The sequence below is a fragment of the Pseudophryne corroboree genome, chromosome 2 (genome assembly GCF_028390025.1).
Source record: "Pseudophryne corroboree isolate aPseCor3 chromosome 2, aPseCor3.hap2, whole genome shotgun sequence".
In the NCBI taxonomy this organism is placed as follows: Eukaryota; Metazoa; Chordata; class Amphibia; order Anura; family Myobatrachidae; genus Pseudophryne; species Pseudophryne corroboree.
The window spans coordinates 252,566,853-252,581,042 of record NC_086445.1 but is presented as its reverse complement, the minus strand read 5'-3'; the positions used below and the strand labels follow the sequence as shown (position 1 = coordinate 252,581,042).

The 14,190-nt window shown below is 43.4% G+C and overlaps 1 protein-coding gene across 4 annotated transcripts in view; it reads right to left on the bottom strand.

Annotated features, from left to right (window-relative positions):
* Window positions 1–8,020: 8,020 nt before the first annotated feature.
* Window positions 8,021–14,190, bottom strand: part of ITGA7 (integrin subunit alpha 7) — a 235,309-nt gene continuing 229,139 nt past the window's right edge. For 3 of the 4 annotated variants that reach the window (XM_063952666.1, XM_063952667.1, XM_063952669.1), the window contains one exon: window positions 8,021–9,010. In XM_063952666.1, coding sequence (XP_063808736.1) covers window positions 8,837–9,010 — 174 coding nt within the window. In that variant the 3' untranslated portion in view covers window positions 8,021–8,836. Of the gene's footprint in view, window positions 9,011–12,005; window positions 12,123–14,190 lie in introns of all 4 variants that reach the window. The other variant, XM_063952668.1, reaches the window with a different exon arrangement.

Genomic DNA, 14,190 nt, shown 5'->3' with positions numbered 1-14,190 from the left:
GTGAGCCGCTGGCATGCTCCCTCTCCCTCTGACTCCACTGAATAGACGCTGTGCGCATGCGCACAGCGTCTATTCACCGCTGCTCTGCTAAGCAGAGCAGCGATTGACAGAGCCTCCCAACTGACCCCCCCACCGCGGGACACTGTGGCCCGCGGGTGGGACAGCGGAACAGTCCCCAAAAAACGGGACTGTCCCGCGAAAATCGGGACAGTTGGGAGGTATGGCGATATGAACGATTTATCGTTCATTACTGAACGAGATACAGTAGTTCATATCGCTCTCACACATCGGCAAGTTTGTAGGGTCCTTTACAGTTTCAGCCCTCTTCCTGGTTGTAATGATCGTATTGAAGAAGTACTGACCAACAATCTAAGTACACAGAAAAAAAAAGACGAAAATGCAGATGCACATTAAGAACACTGGCAACAATTATAATAAACTGTACAATTTAACATGGTGTGAAATTGAAGTTGTTAGCACAATTTTGGCCAAAAATGTGGCCCATCTACCATGGCCAGGTGACCTCATCAGGTGGGTCCTAACATCTCTAATACTGACATATAAAAACTATCCAGGTCTTTTATAGTACCCATTCTAATATGTAGACAGCAAATGCAAGGCTCAGCAAGGTAGCACCTCTTATGTTTAAAATTAGGGTGTGCTGTCCAGCCCCCCCCCCCCCCCCCCCCCTTTTACGCTGTAATCGTGTATGTATGTACACTTTAAGGTAGACAGCTAGCACCCCACCAACCTGTGCTTAGGTGCTTTTAATTAGTATGGGCCCTTGCATTTGCTACTACACCATCTGCAGGGCGGGGGAATTCGGGGGAATCTCAGCACCGTCTGACGATGAGTCAGAACACAGCAGGGGCAGCAAGCATGGCAGTAGACCCGGCAGAGGCCTGGATACTGGAGGATCCAGTACCTGTTAGCCATTAAGCTGCTGCTGCACAGTTCGTTAGCGGGAGTACGGGCACAATACTGGTATACTCCTTTAAAAAAATGGTGCCCGAACTGTGATTGGCTCGCCAGCGGCTCCATTTTTAAAGTTCAAGATAGCCACAGCAAGCCAATCGTCATCACCCAGACCCTTGGCACAGCTAATAATAGCGTCTGTTAGTCAGATGGCAGGGAAAGGTAGAAGACGCTATAAATCCTGGGGAGGTGGTTGTCATGCAAAAGTGCTGAATTCTGACGCGCCCCAGGTGAAGAGGTAGGAAGAAGATGACATAATCCTGGGGAGGCGACGGCCATGCAAAAGAGCTTAAATGCTGCCGGCCCCAAGGTGAGGGTTCTGTCTAATAAATAACTTGTGGGGGAAAATATATCAAAGCTTGGAGAGAGATAAGGGGGAAGCAGTTACCTTACCGACATACGGGATCCCGGCAGTCAATATACCGATGCTGGGATCCCGAGGGAGAATGCAATGCCGGCATCAGGATACAGCGGGCCGCCCTGCCGTGGGGCGGGGGTTAGGTTTAGGCTGCTGAAGGGGAGTTAGGGTTAGGCTGCAGCGCAGAGACAGTTAGGGACCTGGGAGGGTGGGTTAGAGTTAGGCACTTAAAAGGGGAGGTTAGGGTTAGGCAACAAGTGGGGAGGGTTAGGTTTAGGCAGCAGGGAAGGGAGGGTTAGGGTTAGGCAACAAGCGGGGGAGGGTTAGGTTTAGGCAGCGGGGAAGTTAGGGTTAGGCAACAAGCGGGGAGGGTTAGGTTTAGACACCCAACAGGGAGGATTAGGGTAGGGTAGGGGGAAGATTAGGAGGTATACTGGGGTGTTGTTGGTATTGTGATGGACGGGATGCTGCTGTCGGGATTCTAACCGCAATCGGCAAAGGATACTGATCCCAGATAAAGTACCAACCAATCAGCTCCTCACTGCCATGTTACAGGCTGTGATTGAAGAATGACAGGAGCTGCTTCGTTGGTGCTTTGTCCCTAAAAGCTTTTTCAGCATCAGTGGATCTGCACGCTGCCTCTGGGCTAATAGGATAGTAAATTACATTGAGGTGAGGCAGCGCCTTTTCTGTCATACTCCAGTATACACATTGATAAGGCCCTATTTAGAGGTAAGTCCTGAATAAATTATAGAATGTGATATTTATTAGGAATGTTAGGGACTCGTGATGAAGTCACCTGGCCGCGGTACATGGGCCCGCATATTTGCGCAAATGTGTGCTAAGAACTTCAGTTATACTCCATGTTAATTGTGAAGGTTTATTTTAATTATTTTTACTATCAGTTTTCTTAGTGCTAAGAGTGTACATCTGCATCTCTCTTCCCCCAGCATACTCCAGAGTTTTGACTTAATAATATGAAAAATCCAAATAATATAAATATCTTCTATATAATATTCTAATCATTTTTATAGTCAAATCTCTGGAGAATACCGGAGTATGACAGGAGTATGACAGTGCCTCCCCTGCCTAACATGGCCCTTATTCAGCTTTAGTAGCAGATTCTGCTAAATCGCTAAATCTGCTACTGAAAAATCTCATGTTGGGGTCCGCCCGGCACAGGGCCACGCCATCCAGCATGAGGAGCTATAGCCACCTGGAAATGTATTGAGACTCCCTGCAGTAACCCTACAGTCACGCAGAATGTCTTGTGCATACGGGGTCGCAGTTGTAAGTTATGACACGTCCTCAAAATGGTCGCGACATGCCTCCGTTTTTGCCGCCACTCCCCGTTACCTACCCCAAACGGTCCCTCGCTATCAACCACTTTATGAATAAATCCTCACTGCGAGTGGCGTTGCTATGTCGCTCACAATGTCATTGTCACGTGGGCAGTACAACTTAGACACATGCAAAGTTTACCGATATTAGCTCAACTCCATAAATATCAGCATTGCACGCAACTCTGATTCAGGCTCATCGTTTTAAAACCTCAGCAGGGTTACCAAAGGTTTTTCTTTTTTCTGGTGATCTGAATGACTGATCTTGTTAGAGGATTTCATGATCACATCATCAATATCTGTTACACCCTAAGGTCTATTCCTCACCATATGATCTAATTCAATTGCCGGTGAATCCATTTCCCCAGCCAAATCAGAGCAGCAATAGCTGCACTCTATGACTGCCCGATCTCGCACAGACGTGTTCGCTGCCCGACAGGCGGGTCGTGGGCCGTTGGCACGCCCCCTCCCGCACCGCGACCGCCTCTGACTGATTGACAGGCTTTCGTATCTCACTGGAGCGATCCAGTCTGAATGACCACCATAGTTTTGCCCATTTGTGTGCTTTTTTGGTTTGCTAACAAAGCCGAATAAGGCCCAAAGTCTTCTGTTGTCTTACTTTAATAGTACTTTGTCAGAAATGACTCGCACTTTGATATAATTGGTGAGGGCAAATGACAGACCTAATTATAATACTTCGAAATGACCATAAAGATATGATTGTGCAGGCTAATAACTGTAATGATTGTAGCCTGATCTGGATAATTCTGAGATAATATGGTAATCTTGTCATGATTTATAGCTTAAAAATCTGGATACTTTAGTTGAAATAATTTCAAGCAAATCACTGTACGTATAAGCAAAAAAGGAGTTAATACATTGCACAAAAGCAATCAACCTTTTGTCCAGAGGTGTACGCAAATGCACGGGATCTGGGATATATGCTAATGTTGCTTTCTTGTGCACAGAGACACACAATGAGGCCATCTCTAATGCTTTGCTTGCCTTTAACAACGCACCATCAATCTCCTGAACAACCCTATATTTGCTCATTGGGGGTAATTCCGACCCATTCGCACGCAGCGGTTCTTCGCTGCGGTGCAAACAGGTCGGAACAGCGCATGCGTGGCAGCCACTTTGCGCACACGCGTCGTTGCCGGGCAGTGGCCAGAACAAAGAAGAAAGTGATCGCTAGCGCGATCGCAAGAAGATTGACAGGGAGGAGGCGTTCCGGGGCGTCTACTCACCATTTTCCATGCGTGGAGATCTGAACGCAGGCATGTTCAGGCGTTTGGAGGGCGGATGTCTGACGTCAATCACGGGACCTTCGTCGCTGGATCCGTCGCACAGGGTAAGTAGGTCTGACCCTGGTCTTGTTTTGCAGGAAACTTTTTTAGCATAGCAGGGCTGCATAAGCGATCGCAGCCCTGCTATGCTAATATACACTCCCCCATAGGCGGCATCAAGTTGATCGCACGAGCAGCAAAAAGTTGCTACATGCGATCAACTTGGAATGACCACCATAATGTCTAACTCAAATAAGCTGCTGGAGTCTTTACAACTGCTTACAAATGTGCAGTCTTAGACATGTCACTCAAGCGGAAGTGACATGCCTGCATTTTTTTAGCGACCCTCCTTACCTCCCACAAATACTCACTACCTGTCGCTCACTTTGCGAGTAATTCCTCACTGCGTCCACTGTCAGTAAACAATCACCGCACATGTGCTGTGCAACTGATGCATGTGCAGTAAAAAAAAATAATGCTCAACTGTGCAAACATTGGCACTGCGTCCAGCTCTGATTCAGGCCCTTAGTTTGGTGTATAATATTTGTGGAAAGCATAATTCATCAAATAAATATTTTTTTATAACCCATGTTTGAGAAGACCTGTATAAATTTGTAACACTTAAAAGTAGCAGACCAACACGTCAATTTTAACACATCCCCTAAGAAACCCAGAAGAATGAGTCATCACTTCTGGGAATCTATATAACATAATAATGTTTCATATGTATATGTGCATAAAATCATACCATGTTTAGTAGAAATAATGCTATATATCTGCTATGTTTGTTAAGACACAAAATTATTACTGTACTTATAGGGCAATTAATTGATTGTAAAACAGATTGGCACCTGAGGAACATAGCCAGAATCAAGCACTTAATTCCCTCAGATGATCTGCCTAATGTCATCCATGCATTTGTATCATCTTGATTAGACTACTGTAATGCCCTCTACCTTGGTCTCCCAGCAATAGAATTGCAGCGCTTACAGCTGGTGCAAAACACAGCTGCCAGGCTATTAACCAACCAGCCCCGTTCTAGCCACATAACACCCATCCTCTACTCCCTTCACTGGCTGCCTGTACGATGGCGAATCATCTTCAAGATTGGCTTACTGAGTTTCAAAGCATTACATGACCAAGGCCCAAGGTACCTGAAACAGCTTCTGACCCCATACTGCCCCACTCGATAACTGCGATCTGTAGATGAAGGACTTTTAGCAGTACCTAGAATCTCCTGTAATTCATCTGGGGGTCGAGCTTTTAGTCATGCAGCTCCGACTCTATGGAACTCACTTCCCCGCACAGTGCGAGAGGCCCCAACTATAGAATCCTTCAAAAGTAGACTCAAGACTTTCCTTTTTACTCAAGCATTCCCATAATTGTCCCTTTAGTATCTCCATGCTTCTGTATTTTATGAAAAGCTTTTCTGTGCTTCCATATTTTCTGTACTATATTATACTATGTATCTGTTAAGCGCCTTGAGTCCTATTGGAGAAAGAGGGCTATATAAATAAAATTATTATTATTATTATTATTATTATTATAATAATATTAGCTTAAAATATTCACTAAAAGCAGTGAGCAACCTTGTCCATACCTTCTAACCGTCTCCAGATGGCTTACATGTAGAAACACTTTCAATATGGACTGAGAACCAAAGACATACTATCAAATATTTGGACAATTTAAGGTGTAATATATATTATTGGTAATATGCCATGTTGTATGTATTTAATTGTTGATAATATTTAATTCAGTAGTGCCAGTAGCTAGCACTATTTTGGAAATATTTGTTTGGTGACCACTGTGTCTGGTAACAGGCTGCAGTTACTGTAGGGGCGCAGGTTGTCTATTAACATATATTTGCTCATTTGCTTTTAAACCTAGGTAAGGATCCGACAATATTTATTTTTCTTTTCTTGATATCTGCACAAAAATGATCAAACCAAATGCTCAACAATATTATTGTATAAATATATTTATTCATGTAACCATTTTGTAGGCTTTTGTCATGACAAAAAATACCGTCCTCAAAATTATGGCTATACATAAGTGTTTGTAATGATCATATTATATATATATATATATATATATATATATATACATACATATAAAATCACATCCAGTGTAATAGTAACAGCACCTTGTTTGAATGACCTATTACATTAGAACATGAGGAAGGGACACAACACAATGATCACCTGTGATGCAGAATCTGGAAGAGAAAACATCCGTTTTAAAATTCAAGGCACAGTTGATTTCTATTCTCTGATGGAATGGATTTCACTGTTGGCCACTTCCGCTGTGAAGTATAATATGAATATAGAAAACTATTTATTCAGATAGGGCCATGCATTTTTGTCATTTCATGGAAATCCACACCTCCTCTCATCATTAGGGCTCCCACACAAACATGGAAGTCACTGTGACATGAGGATTACCAGGCTACTCTTATTTCATCTTACTCAGTGATCTAGGTGAATTACAAAGTTCAGCTGTAGCTCATGATAGTTGAGACACACGTGGACCCTAATTCTCCTGAAAATTTCCCACATCTCCTGATCCATGTCATTGCAGCTTACTTTTCCACTTAATACATAACCCAACTGATACTTCTTCATCTCTACTCTGTCCATGTATATCCTGACTACAGTGTACATACACTATGCCAGTCTCAGTCCCCAGGACCCCAAACTGTTCATGTATTTCAGGTCACCTGTGAATCATTAAAATGTGGCCATTGGTATTACACCGTTAGGGGCCCCAAGGACCTGGGGAGAGAAACATTGCACTATGCAAACATTATATGCTTCATAATGGTCCTCAAGTGCTTTTAATTCTAATATAAATAAGGGCATGTTATAGAATAAGCCATCATGCATATATGAGCTAGAAAGGGTTAAAAGCTGCGTGCTACTCTTTTTGCAACCATTTGCAGTTCAGCACACAAACACTTTCCACCAAATGTACTGTAATGAAATACTGTGAGTTGTACCTCTGGCCCTAGACTAAAATAACCTGTATGCTGCAACGCCGTTAGTACCACTGTGTTCTGATGGGAATTACCACCCATGAAATGCTATTTCTCTTTTGTACTGTGTGTGATGTAATGCATGCTTTAGTTCTATAGCAAATAAAGGTGCCACAATCAGTGTAGTCATTTTTTCCTCTCCAGGTGTTTATTCATCGGAGAATTATCATCTGGGAATTTATCTGGTAGAATCACACCTGACTCATGACAGATGAAAGACTGCTCTTTAAGAAGTGTTAGGATCCAAATGGGATGCAGTCAATATACTGTCTGTCAGGAACCCGGCGTTCAGGAGACCGATGGCGGAATCCCATCAGCCAGCATTTTACCGACATACGGAATCCTGACACCTGCCCAGTATTTCCACTCGGTTGGTGGGTCCGCGCCACCAACCGAGTGGGAAGTGGACCCACCAACCGAGTGGGAATAGAACCTGCGGCGAGGAAAGCGAGCCACCGGGCCTGATGCGTGGCGAGCACAGCAGGCCCGCAAGAGGACTTGCGGCGTCGCTGCCAGTATTCCGGAAGACGGAATGCTGCTGTTGGTATAGTGACAACCGGCATCCTGTCTGCCGGGATATCATATGTATCTCAAACCAAATATAAATGTTCACACATTTCCCCATACTATTTATAATATAGGTAATGTATAGTACAGTACCATAACCAAAGTTGTGTTAGACCTTTATTTTTCAGTTACTATTCCATAGCCATGTGCTTGTGTCTGACATCATCTTATGGTGGTTCATAGAGTGTCAATATACTTATTTTTATATACTTATTAAAATTAATGACTTATACCATGTCCTATACCACTTTGGATAACTCAGCAGTATTAATACTATAAATTGAAAGTGACTAAGATGCAGCTATAACTATACCCAAATAGCTTGGTTCTCTCTCACCCTATTGTCTATGTAGAGCCCAGAGAACACAATACAAATGTCAAATAATAATACAGGATGACGTAATGTAATCGTTCTCGCATTCTATTATACATGTAATAAACCAGCAGTGATACGAGTGCCTAAAATAAACGTATTGTTTTATTTGGGGTTTTCCTGTCTAGATCATCTATCGTACCTGCATGCTAATAAGTTAGCGTGGATTGTCGCATGAAACATTCACACATCCCATTTACTCTATGTCAATATGGCACCCATAAACGCACTCAAAGATATTCCTATATTTTGGGGCAATTTCACCCATCCATGTAATCATTCTCTGTGACTGGCACTGCTCTATGATGCTCAAACCAATCACAACTGAGATTTAATACAGATTTATGCTCTAGAAGTTGGATATGGAGTTAATAAGCCTATGTCCACACACGCTCACAAATATATACATAACATAATGTCAGGTTCTTATTGTATTAGATAAAGTCTTATTATTTCACTTAATGTCCAACTACCCATCTGTACACTCCTGAAAGTCTCCAGGGCTCTAGACTTGCAGGCAACCAGTGATGCTACAGTATCAGTGCCATTGACTGCAGGAACAGATCCATCAATAGTGATCTTCATTTTCAAAAGCACTCACAGTGCTTTACATGATCTTACTGGGAAGCCAACATTATTAGCTGAAGCTTTAAAAACAGCTCTAAGTCCTTCACTCCAAAGTCTGTAATGTGCTGAGGCCACTGAGGCGGCTGATGGAGCTGATCGATTCAAGCAGCAGAGATCAAGCCGAAGCTGTAATGTCTCCAAATATGGTAATTTCTCAATATACAAAACAGCATAAAACCAAATATAAGAAACCACCCAAAACCAAAGGATCCAGCCTTGCCATAAGGACAGTTCACAAGAAGGATCAGAGTAAAAGAGGAAGGAACGTAGAGGAGGTTAGGAACAGTTGTGTACGGACCCATCCTCAGTCCAGTTTGTCACCCAGTCTTTCTTTTTAATGGTCCCTGTCTTTTCTTCCAGGACCATAGGTCGCTCTTCCCGTGGGATCTTCACGGCATGGTACTGTGGCAGCTTCTCATCTTGGTAATGCTTCCTCTTAAAAAACCCACACTGGGAATAGAAAAGTCAGTTATTAGATGAGGGAAAGGGACAAAAGCAACCTGCTGGATTAATGGGTCACGAGATTTGCAGGATATGAGAGAAATGCAGCAAATCCACCCCCTCCACCACGCTTACACACACACACACACACACACACACACACACACACACACACACACACACACACACACACACACACACCACTGAACTAAGTTGTACTATGGATGACTCTTATGAATGACTACATGGTACTATGGTAGACTCTTGTGAAGGATTACATGGTACTATGGATGACTCTTGTGAAGGATTACATGGTACTATGGATAACTCTTGTGAAGGATTACATGGTATTATGGATGACTCTTGTGAAGGATTACATGGTACTATGGATGACTCTTGTGAAGGATTACATGGTACTATGGATGACTCTTGTGAAGGATTATATGGTATTATGGATGACTATATAATGATATGGATGACTCTTATGGATGACTACTGGCATAAGTGTATTAGGGTGTATTAGGCTTGTACAATGGCCCTCATTCCGAGTTGTTCGCTCGTTCTTTTTCATCGCATCGCAGTGAAAATCCGCTTAGTACGCATGCGCAATGTTCGCACTGCGACTGCGCCAAGTAACTTTACTATGAAGAAAGTATTTTTACTCACGGCTTTTTCTTCGCTCCGGCGATCGTAATGTGATTGACAGGAAATGGGTGTTACTGGGCGGAAACACGGCGTTTCAGGGGCGTGTGGTTGAAAACGCTACCGTTTCCGGAAAAAACGCAGGAGTGGCCGGAGAAACGGTGGGAGTGCCTGGGCGAACGCTGGGTGTGTTTGTGACGTCAACCAGGAACGACAAGCACTGAAATGATCGCACAGGCAGAGTAAGTCTGGAGCTACTCTGAAACTGCTAAGTAGTTAGTAATCGCAATATTGCGAATACATCGGTCGCAATTTTAAGAAGCTAAGATTCACTCCCAGTAGGCGGCGGCTTAGCGTGTGTAACTCTGCTAAATTCGCCTTGCGACCGATCAACTCGGAATGAGGGCCAATATGAGATATAATCAACATTATCAACACTATTTTGCATCATCAAATGCCTTCTAACCCACAAACCATACTATTATGACTTTTGTCCACGTTAGTGCTGTTGTGGTATTAACGTCTACAGTATGTTACATTTTGCTGAATGGCACGCTGATAGCCACAACTGATCATGCATAGAGAAATAAAGAAAAAACAGGGTATTTCCTAGTAAATAGAAAAAGAGATATGTAAGGTCATTTAGTGCTGACTATGGACAGAAGAGCATGACTGCACCCAAATGCAAAACAAGGCTTTAATCTGCAGGAGGAGATTATTCAAATAAGGTGGTAAGGATGTTTTCCATCAAAAAAAGGACATTCATTTACGGGTTTTTGGCAGATAGAGGTAATCAATATTCATCCTATACTGTACTTTCATGCAGGAAAGTAAATTTCAATCAATATAATAAAACCTTTCACATACACAATAGTGGCACGTGTAAGCAGAGACAGTCCCCATGTCTGCTCACTCTGATTATTATGTAACCTATAGGTGTAGCTAAACCAAGCAGCGGTGTTAGAGTGCTAGAGAGATAACATAGATGGGAATTTTTCCATTGGGCCCAGATGCTCCCGCAAAAGAATTGCAGATTTTCCTGGAGAAGAAATAGGCCTACTTGCCCAAATAGCAAATGACAGTGGAACTGCATGCTTTGCACTTTGTAACTCACCTTTACTCTTTATTGTAAAGCATCACCGTAAATATAAACATATTTTCAAATGTGGGGAGTTTCTGTTTAGTAACATTAGAGCATATCAGTGGTTACTTGCTGGCTTATGTGCTAGAAAAATTTAATTTTGAGGATGGTTGATAGAGGCTAAACCTGTTTTCTTTGCGCTACCATGCATAAATATTGTCTATAAGATCTTACATGTCTCACAGCTTGGATTTAGTGCCAAATTATACTATTGACTTTTGAGAACTAAAGACCAATAGGACGTCTACTCTCTGAAATGACAAAGCAGTGGATTTAACTGGCAAACTACCTTGTGCACTGTTTGCTCCTCCGCCCTTGTTTCTGACACTGAGAGAAGCCCTGGTGCAGCACTAGTGGCCCGAGTATCCCCAAATACCCCAGCTAGTTGGCAGCACTGTATAGTCATTTGAAAATAACTTTGTGGCTAGAAATATTCTTCTAAGGGACTTTAGCTTTCTCTCAAGTAATCATCTTACATTTTATATTTGACTTTAGTCTGTGTAATACCATTCATTGACTGAATAAACGGTGGAATGTTAATTAGTAAAAACAAAATAAAAAAGGCACATAATTGGTGTCAATATCAGGAATAAAGTATAGAGTAAAACAAACGTGCAGCGACGTGTTTTGTATGTGAAATGTAACAAGAAATAAAGTACTCAATCAGTGATGATAATGTAAGCCCTACTGTGTTGTTGATGGGTTGGCATCATTTTCAGTGAAACCATTATAAAAAGAAATGATACTAGACTGTAATACATTGGATTGAATGTGATTACCCAGAACTAAGAGGGGTGTAAACAAAAAGTATTCCAAAAAAATAATACTTCACTCTATTAAATAAATAACAGCTTAATAAATAGCCCCATAAGTGGAAGGCAGGAAGTTGACATGATGTCAGTTGTGTCTTACATTTAGGTTTATTATAGGAATTAACCATGCATGCTTGTTAAGTGGATCCATCTATAACTTAGTATTTCAGCAACATAACCATGCGTTAAAGTTCTTTTAAGCAAACATTATATGCATATTTTGTATATGCCCGTTGCATTAGAAAATATTAATAATGCTTGCCCAATGACAACTGACCTGCCCCATTCATTAAAATAATGTATACAGCCAATCACACTGCAACCTGACAACAGGTTACTGTTACACACCAAGGCTGATTAGTAAGGAGCTCTATACAAGAACTCATAACACACAAGTGCCGGGTGTTACCAGCTAGTCCTCCTCCTCGGCTTGCCTAACTGCCTCAGAGGGCTGCACCCCCAGGTGTGCCCGGTAGTAGTTGGTGGTATACTTAGACTCTGCAGACTCCCTCTTGAAGAAACCACACTAGAAGCAACAGTTGAAGAAAGTGAACTAAGGGTTGGAACAAGAGCTTACACTAAGCTGTTACTATGAAGAGTAAAAATAAGATTTTACTTACCGGTAAATCTATTTCTCGTAGTCCGTAGTGGATGCTGGGGACTCCGTAAGGACCATGGGGAATAGACGGGCTCTGCAGGAGACATGGGCACTTTAAGAAAGAATTTAGATTCTGGTGTGCTCTGGCTCCTCCCTCTATGTCCCTCCTCCAGACCTCAGTTAGAGAAACTGTGCCCGGAAGAGCTGACAGTACAAGGAAAGGATTTTGGAAATCCAGGGCAAGACTCATACCAGCCACACCAATTCCACCGTATAACTTGTGATAAACTTACCCAGTCAACAGTATGAACAACAACAGAGCATCAGTTCAACCCTGATGCAACAATAACATAGCCCTTATTGCAGCAATAACTATATACAAGTATTGCAGAAGAAGTCCGCACTTGGGACGGGCGCCCAGCATCCGCTACGGACTACGAGAAATAGATTTACCGGTAAGTAAAATCTTATTTTCTCTAACGTCCTAGTGGATGCTGGGGACTCCGTAAGGACCATGGGGATTATACCAAAGCTCCCAAACGGGCGGGAGAGTGCGGATGACTCTGCAGCACCGAATGAGCAAACACAAGGTCCTCCTCAGCCAGGGTATCAAACTTGTAGAACTTTGCAAAAGTGTTTGAACCTGACCAAGTAGCCGCTCGGCACAGCTGTAATGCCGAGACCCTTCGGGCAGCCGCCCAAGAAGAGCCCACCTTCCTAGTGGAATGGGCCTTAACTGATTTTGGCAGCGGCAATCCAGCCGCAGAATGAGCCTGCTGAATCGTGTTACAGATCCATCGAGCAATAGTTTGCTTTGAAGCAGGAGCACCAAGCTTGTTGGAAGCATACAGGATAAACAAAGATTCTGTTTTCCTGACCCTAGCCGTTCTGGCCACATAAACCTTCAAAGCCCTGACCACATCAAGTAACTCGGAATCCTCCAAGTCAGTAGTAGCCACAGGCACCACAATAGGTTGGTTTATATGAAAGGATGAAACCACTTTTGGCAGAAATTGTGGACGGGTCCGCAATTCTGCTCTATCCGCATGGAAAACCAGATAGGGGCTTTTATGTGACAAAGCCGCCAAATCTGACACACGCCTAGCCGAAGCCAATGCTAGTAGCATGACCACCTTCCACGTGAGATATTTCAATTCCACCGTTTTGAGTGGTTCAAACCAGTGGGATTTCAGGAAACTCAACACCACGTTAAGATCCCAAGGTGCCACCGGGGGCACAAAAGGAGGCTGAATACGCAGCACTCCCTTCACAAACGTCTGAACTTCAGGTAGAGAAGCCAGCTCTTTTTGAAAGAAAATGGATAGGGCCGAAATCTGGACCTTAATGGAACCCAATTTCAGGCCCAAAGTCACTCCTGACTGTAGGAAGTGAAGGAAACGGCCCAGCTGGAATTCCTCCGTAGGGGCATTCCTGGCCACACACCAAGCAACATATTTTCGCCATATACGGTGATAATGTTGAGCTGTCACGTCCTTCCTAGCCTTTATCAGCGTAGGAATGACCTCATCTGGAATGCCTTTTTCCGCTAGGATCCGGCGTTCAACCGCCATGCCGTCAAACGCAGCCGCGGTAAGTCTTGGAACAGACAGGGCTCTTGTTGCAACAAGTCCTGTCTTAGAGGAAGAGGCCACGGGTCCTCTGTGAGCATTTCTTGCAGATCTGGATACCAAGTCCTTCTTGGTCAATCCGGAACAATGAGTATTGTTCTCACTCCTCTTTTTCTTATGATTCTCAGCACCTTGGGTATGAGAGGAAGAGGAGGAAATACATAGACCGATTGGAACACCCACGGTGTCACCAGGGCGTCTACAGCTATCGCCTGAGGGTCTCTTGACCTGGCGCAATACCTCTGTAGTTTCTTGTTGAGGTGGGATGCCATCATGTCCACCTGTGGCAGTTCCCACCGACTTGCAAGCTGTGCGAAGACTTCTTGATGAAGTCCCCACTCCCCCGGGTGGAGGTCGTGCCTGCTGAG